Source organism: Bos javanicus, chromosome 4 (assembly GCF_032452875.1).
Source record: "Bos javanicus breed banteng chromosome 4, ARS-OSU_banteng_1.0, whole genome shotgun sequence".
NCBI classification, from domain to species: domain Eukaryota; kingdom Metazoa; phylum Chordata; class Mammalia; order Artiodactyla; family Bovidae; genus Bos; species Bos javanicus.
In genome coordinates, this window is record NC_083871.1 from 106,827,365 (window position 1) to 106,835,863 (window position 8,499).

At 53.6% G+C, this 8,499-nt stretch overlaps 1 gene segment (V, D, J or C); it reads left to right on the forward strand.

The window, feature by feature from the left end:
• The first annotated feature begins 2,770 nt into the window (after positions 1–2,770).
• On the forward strand, positions 2,771–8,139 carry LOC133246562 (T cell receptor beta constant 1-like). The segment is given in 5 exon segments: positions 2,771–3,032; positions 6,294–6,683; positions 7,352–7,369; positions 7,524–7,630; positions 7,905–8,139. Coding segments are annotated over 5 exon segments (711 nt in total).
• Positions 8,140–8,499: the final 360 nt, after the last annotated feature.

The window sequence follows — 8,499 nt, forward strand, 5'->3', positions numbered from 1 at the left end:
ATTGTCCTCCGCCTCTTTGTCCCCACTCACCCTCACTCCAGTACCCCTGAGCCTCCTGAACCACTGGCTCTCAGGCCATCCTGCACTCCTGTGCCTGGAACGACACCTACACAAACTCCCACTCATCCTTACAGACTCAGCAGTGACATCTTCCCCAGCTAGTACCCTTCTCTGGAGCATCCTTGCCCCTTACTCCATGAGACTGAATGAAATGCCCTCTGTGTTTTGCTGTCACAGTGCCCTGTGCCCACTTCGTTCCTGCTACTAACCTCACTTGATGGAAACTACCCCTTTTGTTGTCTGACACCCCCACTTGAAGGGCACCTTAAGGACCAAGGAGTATTTTATTACAGTATCTTTAGGATGTAGCATAGTATCTTGGTTCAGTGTACGCACCCAATAAATCATCTTTAAAGAAATGAATAAATCAGAGAGCTCACCCGAAGTGACCCAATTCAGGAGTAGATATCACCTTCAGGCCTTCCTGCAACAGACAGTGACCGCCCCCCGCCCCCACCCCAGGCCTGCAGCACACAGCCTCTCAATCTATTGCATGCATGCATGCATTCTAGCACGAGTGTTTGCATATATAGCAACAAGCATGCATACATATTTGTCAGCATGTGTGCATCAGCAGAGTAGACTACATATTGAGTACATGTCATTGCAATGCTTTTCATTAACATTCAGGAAAATGAAGATTACTGAGCCACAGCCCCCAAGAAGTTTCCCTATTCTTTAGGGGGATAATTCATGAGTACAAATGCTTAACATACAGCAGCAATGTCTACACTTAACACTTGAACAGCAGCAATGTGAGTTGTGTACTGAAACACAGGCAGAGGCTAGCACTCAGTTTCTGACTGGGACCATCAGGGGAGAGTCTAAGAAGGTAGCCAGCTCTTCACAGGAAGAGTTGGTCTCAGTTATCCATGTGGGAGAGAGTTCATGAGAGCCAGAGGTACGAATGGGATAGGAAAGTACAGGGTCAGGGACTTCTGGTCCTTGCACTCAGCGGGCTGTGAGGTTCAGAGATGACAGTCATAAATCTGTAAAGGCAGGTTGGGGCTTCCGGCTTGGACAGTGGACTCTATCCTTGTCGAAGCATGAGGCAGGCATATAATAGATTCGCACTAAACATCTGTGCACTAGTGAAGGGAGAGGAGTTGGGCCCCATCCAGGAAGCCAAGGGCAAGTGCAGAGCTGTGAGTCCTCCTGCCCTGAGCTGACATCACCTGCTCTGTGGATGGTCCTCCCACCCACCTCTCTATAAATGCCAGTCTGCACCTGAGCACAGAGAGTCCCAGAAGGGAGCCCTGATGACAGAGGAGAGCTCCTCAGGGTGGCATCTGTTCCAGGAGGGGCCTCTCTGCCCCCTCCCCCACCACTAGCACCCTGCCCTTCCCCAAGCCCCTCCCCACTCTCAGTGTACCGAGTCTGTCTCCTCTCACCCCACTCAATCCTCTGCCACCTGCACTTCCTGCCTCTGCCCAGTAGTTGGAGGAGGGGCACCAGAGGAGAGGACATTTTTGTATCACAGTATAACATTGTGGGACTTCGGGGGGGGCCACGATGATTCAGTTAGAGGAAGTGCTTTTACAAAAAGCCCTGCCTCAGAAAACAGATCCACGCAGCCCACTCAGAACCTAGCTCCCAGTTTAAGATGGGGAGAGTGGCTGGGAGAAGTCCCTGGAGCCCGTCCCTCTGTGGTCTTGCAGGGACCTGGACTCTGATCACCTCTGCCTCTCCCTGCTCCACACTCAGCTTCCAAGGAACATGAAGAATCAAGCTGTTAGAGTGGGATCAAGAACCAGTGCTTTCCATAAAACTTGCTTTTTGAGAAAGTGCTTGTCGCTCAGTCACTAAGTCATGTCCGACTCTTTGCGACCCCATGTACGGCAGCATGCCAAGCTTCCCGAGTTTGCTCAGACTTACGTCCACTGACTCAGCGATGCCTTCCAAGCATCTCATTCTCTGTTACCCTTTTCTCCTCCTGCCCTCAATCTTTCCCAGAATCAGGGTCTTTTCCCATGAGTTGTCTCTGCATCAGATGTCCAAGGTATTGGAGCCTCAGCTTCAGCATCAGTCCTTGCAATGAATATTCAGGATTGATTTCCTTTAGGATTGACTGGTTTAATCTCCTTGCTGTCCAAGGGACTCTCATGAGTCTTCTCTGGTAGCACAGTTCGAAAGCATCGCAGGTGTAAAATTCATTAAGCACAACAATCCTACGGGAAAGATATTATCCCATTTTTCAGATGGAGAAACTAAGGCCAGGGAGGTTACAGGTCACAAAAGTAGTAAGAGGCAAGGTCTAGCCTGAAACACTTCCCAGTCCAGCAAAACCTCCACCCCTAGTGCCTCTTCCAATTTCACAACCATGTCAGCCCCCAAGTCAAGCTCATTCTCTGCAAAATTGGGGGTGACCTCATGTCCAGACCACTTCTCCACTAGTTCTGGAGGCAGATAGAGAGAGAGAAGCCAGGGAGGAGAAGGAGGGTGGCCCCACAGTGTTCCAGGGGAGGAGGGGAAGAGAGAGGAATTCTTGCTAGCCCCTTCCCACTGTGCTCCTATGGGGAGCTGCACTTCGGGCCAGGGACCAGGCTCACTGTGCTAGGTAAGAATGCTTCTCCAGGGGGAGGGAGGTTGGAATGTCCAGACTAGATGACCCTGTGAACTCTAGCTTTTGGAGAGTGGATGCCTTACCCTGTCCCTGCTGCACTCAGGGAAGGCATAGTTTGCGCCTGGGTCCCCAGGGCTGTGTGAACACCCAGCCCCTGTACTTTGGAGCTGGTTCCAAGCTGACTGTGCTGGGTAAGGAGGGCAGCTGGGGTCCCTGAGTGTTCCCTCCGGTGGGATGCAGAAAGGCGGGAGGCTGCCCATCTCCCTTCGGGGCTGCTCTCAGGGTTCGTGGGGACCTGGGCTGAGTCCGGGCTATCCGGAGAGGGTAGCGCTGGTTTTTGTCCTGAGCCTCCGGGCTGTGAGCAACAACCCTCTGTATTTTGGAGGGGGCACTCGGCTGTTGGTACTAGGTAAGTGGGGTGCTCTGGGGCGCTAGGAGAGAAGTGGGGCGATCAGATGTCAGTAGGGTCGCTGGACCGATATTTTTGTGCTGAGCCCTGAGGCTGTGAGCACAGACACGCAGTACTTCGGCGCGGGCACCCGGCTGACGGTGCTAGGTGAGCCGGGAAGCCGCCAGGGACCCCGGGGGATGCGCGGCGGGTTTTTGCGCGAGGCTGGGGGGCTGTGACTCAGACCCAGTACTTCGGGCCGGGCACGCGGCTCCTGGTACTAGGTGAGTGCGGGCAGCGCGCCTCGATTTTTGTGGGGCGCCTCGGGGCTGTGCTTTGCAGGCGCCGCCCTGACCTTCGGGGCCGGCAGCTGGCTGACGGTGGTGGGTGAGTGTCCGCCGGCTGGCCGCGGGCGGCGGGCAGGACGGGAGGCGGCGGGGTCAGGGCGGGTTGGATCTGGGCACTTGGTCCCCTCCCTGCCCTGGAGCTGAGCGCTGGGACAGAGGAAGCGAGCGGGAGCCTCTGGGAGCTGCGGGGGGGTTTGAGTGCGGGGCTCTTCTTCCGTGTTCCTATGAGCAGTATTTCGGCCCAGGCACCAAGCTCACGGTCGTAGGTGAGATCTGGACTTCCCTCCTTTCTGCGCAGCCCCTTGCTTCCCCGGAGATGGGTGGGCTGCGCTGGGGCTGGGGCGCCTGGCCAGTTATGCCTCTGGGGGGTCCGCTGTGCAAGGGAGGCGGGGAGTATTGGGTAGGCGGTACTGGGGAGGGGTACTCTAGTCCGGGAACGCGGACAGAGGGCAAGGGGGGCTTCAGTCCCTTTTTTCCTGGGGTATTTGGGGACCGGGTGAGCAATGGAGAGAGGATTAATTAGGACTCTGAGACTGGCTTGATTGGAGAAAAAGACTGAGGAGGGCAATCCGGGCTGGGGGAAGGGTAGGAGCCGGTGTAGCTGCTGCAAAGGGGAAAATGAGATGGGGAGGGGTGAGGCAGGATGAGCTCAGGATGCTGGGCCCACTGCAGAGCCCAGCTCCTGGGAGGTGGAGATGCAGGCTTCTGCTGAAGGGAGAACCAAGATGACCAGCAGGAGTGGAGAAGAGACATGAAAGAGACAGACCCACTGGAGATAGTGAGGGAAAGAATCAAGACAAATGGGGTTTGTCGATTTACTGTTTGAAAGTTTGGATTTAAATTTAGGTTTCGAACCTCTTCCTTTCTACCTAAGTCCAGACCCCTGCTGGCCAGGCTGTGTGTACAGCACATGGGCTGGGTGGGAACCTGGGCCACTGGGGGCATTTACTCACCAAATGGAGCCCCCTCACCGCCCCCCAGCCTGAAGTCTCCCTCCTCACACCAGGTCGTCTAGGTTAAACAGCCAGATGGTGCAGGACATACATTCAAATAGACATATTTTTTTCTTCTGAGGCTGGGAACATTCCCAAGGGATCTTAGTGCTGGAAAGGGATCTTCAGTGTCTCTTGGTGATGGAAGCACTGAGCTTCCAGAGGGGAACAACCCCTCAATACTGGTGTGTTTACTGGATGATACGGTAACAGCAAGCGTGTCTGTAGTTAGACTCATTAGGTGGGATCCAGTGGGGCTCCATTCGAAGTGTTTGTTCCCAGTGACAGCTGGGTTCCTGTGATCAGCCAGGGTGGAGAAGAGCAGGAGACTTCAGAACAGGTACATCAGGGTCCCACAGCCCTGGTCCTTTAATGAGCCAGTGACCTTGTGGGAGTGAATATGTGTGCATAGGTCACACACCCAGGAAGCCAGCCCTGAAATCAAATTGTTGTTGTCATCATTGTTCAGTCGCTAAGTTGTATCAGACTCTTTTTCGACCCCATGGACTGTAGCCCCCACCTCCACCCCCCATCCAGGCTCCTCTGTCCATGAAATTTCCCAGGCAAGAATACTGGAGTGGGTTGCCATTTCCTTCTTCAGGGAATCTTCCTGACCCAGGGATAGAACTGGTATTTCCTGCGGCTCCTGCATTGCAGGCAGATTCTTTCCCACTGAGCCACCGGGGAAGCCCATCCATGGAAATGTGGTGTCACAGGAACATTTTTTTTTTTTTCATTTCTTTCAGCCTAAACTAGATCTCTTTAGATTGAGACGTCGTCCCTTTAACAGAGTTGCTCAGAAACAACAAAAAATCCGTATAATGCAAAGAGCAAGATGAAATGTATGTCGAGAGGGTCCAGAAACAATAAGCCAGTCAGATGAGAGGGTCACGGGGGCTTTAACTGGAATGCCTTCACCTGGGGCCCTCTGGGATGCCACATACTAGAGGCTTAGTTGGATCAAGACAACTGGGAGCAGAAGTTGCTTGATGATCTCAGATGCATATTTAGGAAGCTTGCTGGTAGGGAAAAACAGAAGATGTGGAATCAAAGGGGCAAAGGAGGTTGAAGATGCTTGAATTTGTGATCTGTCCAAGCTGAGGCAACTCGGGGTACCTGGAGGCAGAGGAATGGCTAGGATGACCTGGTGAGACATCAGAAAGAAAAAAGCCTCCTATTCTCATGAGTACATCCTGAGACAAAAGGCTGTCTTCACGTGAGTGCACAAAAATATGTCATCTGTATGTTGTCATTTGAAGAAAAAGCCTCAGCCCCATAATGAGCCCCTTACACTCACATCCCCTCTACTCCTCAGCCCCCCAGGCTCACATATAACTAACCCAGCTGATGGCAGAGGCTTCCTGCATCCTTATGTCAGGCCATCTCCACCCCTACTCTGGACAGTCAATGTTGGGATGCTTCCTTCACAAGCAGGAAAAATGATGCAGAGACATTCAGGGGTTGTCTAAAGACATGTTGGTGGGCAAAGTCACTGTCAAGCTTTGACTTCTATTATTCTGGTTCCAATCCAGCTCTCTATTTAAATAACTAATACAAATTATGATGAGAAAAAAAAAGACAGGTAAGTTTTTCTTGTTGAATAAGAAATCAAATAACATGAAAGAAGAAAAATTGCTCAGATGTCAGGCAGTGCCATTTGTAAGGCCACCTTAGGGGGCTAGAGACAGACGAGACGGACTTGTCGTAGGGTGAGTACAAGGGACAGGCAGGCAGAGGGAGAACAAGAACAGAGGAGTGGGGTGGTGACTCCCCAACAAACAGGACATACTGCTACCTGATTTTATTGTAGGATAACCCTGAGCCTCCCTTCCCTGCCTTCTCATACTCATATACTCACAAACACACACACACACACACACACAGCCCCTACCACACCCAGCCAGCTCTCAGGCCGGTCCTGGCCCCCACCCCTGTCCTTCCAGATGATCTGAGCCGGGTCCACCCACCCAAGGTGGCTGTGTTCGAACCCTCGGAAGCAGAGATCTCCCAGACCCAGAAGGCCACGCTCGTGTGCCTGGCCACGGGCTTCTACCCTGACCACGTGGAGCTGACCTGGTGGGTGAACAGGAAGCAGGTCACGACTGGGGTCAGCACGGACCCTGAGCCCTATAAGGAGGACCCCGCGCGGGATGACTCCAGATACTGTCTGAGCAGCCGGCTGAGGGTGACCGCGGCCTTCTGGCACAACCCCCGCAACCACTTCCGATGCCAAGTCCAGTTCCACGGGCTCACAGACCAGGACCAGTGGGAGGAGCAGGACAGGGCCAAGCCCGTCACCCAGAACATCAGCGCCGAGGCCTGGGGCAGAGCAGGTGAGCCGGCTGGGAGGGAGTCAGAGCTGACAGAGGAGAGATCCAGGGAGAGGAGAGGGAAGGCTGCACACAGAGTGAAGGGGTGGCGGGGGCAGCACAGCAAGAGGGTGGACAGGGCACCTCCTCGGGCGAACTCCTCCCCCAGATCCAGATCCTCAGCCCAGTTCAGCTGTGCTGGTGGGTCCCCTCCCTGCCCGCCTGCACAGCTCAGGGTCCCAGTGGTGGGTCCCCATCCCCTCCAGTGCTGCCTCCTTCCACGACCCTGAGGATGCTGTGGCCACATTGGCACAGGCAGTGCTGGGACTTCAGAGGCTGCTCTGAGCCTGGGGGTCAGTGCTGACTAAAAGCTAGCTTAGTAGGTCTTTTCGTTTATTTGTTTTAAGCATCTCAAAATACCACGTATTTATTCTTGCATAGTTTAAATGTATCAGGAATCTGGGCATAGCTTAGCTGGCTCTTTTATCTCAAGATGCTACAAGCAGATGTCAGCCAAAGCTGAGTCTTATCTGAAGGCTCAGCTAGGGCAGGATCCACTCCCAAGTTCACGTGGTTGTTGCCAAGATTTAGCATCTTGCCAGCTATTGGACTGAGGAAGGCTGGCTTAGCTTTGAATCGGGTTTAGAAGATGCAGGCTCTCATCCACTTCCCTCCCCCTTTCTTTCTTTCAGACTGTGGCGTCACCTCCGGTAAGTAGCCCTCTGCTTCTTTGTCTCCATCTCCATGGTCATTGCTCTGGAACCAGAGACAGAGAAGCCATGGACACTGGTTGAGGGGTAGGGGGGGAGGAGGCCAGAGATACCTGCTCACAGGTACCTACCTGCTCTCCCTTCCTGCCAACAGCATCTTATCAGCAAGGTGTCCTGTCTGCCACCCTCCTCTATGAGATCCTGCTGGGGAAGGCCACCCTGTACGCTGTGCTGGTCAGCGCCCTGGTGCTGATGGCCATGGTAAGGAGGCGGGCAGGATGAGAGGGTGATGAAAGGAAAGTGTGGAGCATCATGCAGGGGAGCTGAGGGGTATCGGAACTGTGTCCTGACATCTCCGTGGAGTCACAGTGGGGCTGCAGACTGGGGAGAAAGTACAGAGATCATCGCAGACAGAACGCAGCTTTGAAGGATGGGGAGAACCCTCCCAAAAATCAGACCCCAGAATCAGCATCCTCTGACCCAGTCCTACTGTTCCATGGCCCCTGGCATCCTGACGATGTCCTCTCTTCCTCAGGTTAAGAAAAAGGATTCCTGAGACCAGCTCCAAATGTGCATCCCGAGTCATTCTTTATCGTGGCCCTGGATTCTCCTTAACGTCTTTCCAGTCTGTGTTCCTCAAGAGTTTCTCTCTCTCTCTCATCTCCTTCCTTTACGGATGTCTGCCCCTTCTCTGAGCTTGCCTGCAGGTGGAGTGCCACACTCCAAACCTGAAATTGACTGAATCAATAAAAGTGTCGTGATGGGCTTGATTGTGTCCAGGAGTGTCTGTGGTATCCTGCCCTTCATTGATCTACCTCTGATTTGGGGAAATCACCACCTCTCAGGCTCGGTAAAGAATCTGCCTGCAGTACAGGAGACCCAGGTTCAATCCCTGGGTCGGGAAGATCCCCTGGAGAAGGGAATGGCAAGCCACTCCAGTATTCTTGCCTGGAGAATCCCAAGGACAGAGAAGCCTGGTGGGCTACACGGTCCATAGGGTCACAAAGAGTCGGACATGACTGAGTGACTCACACATGTGCACGCACACACACACAGGCATATGGAGTGATAGATCCTCCCCTCTGACGAATGCTGCTTCCCCTTGTTCATCCTCATGAGATGCTGTGATC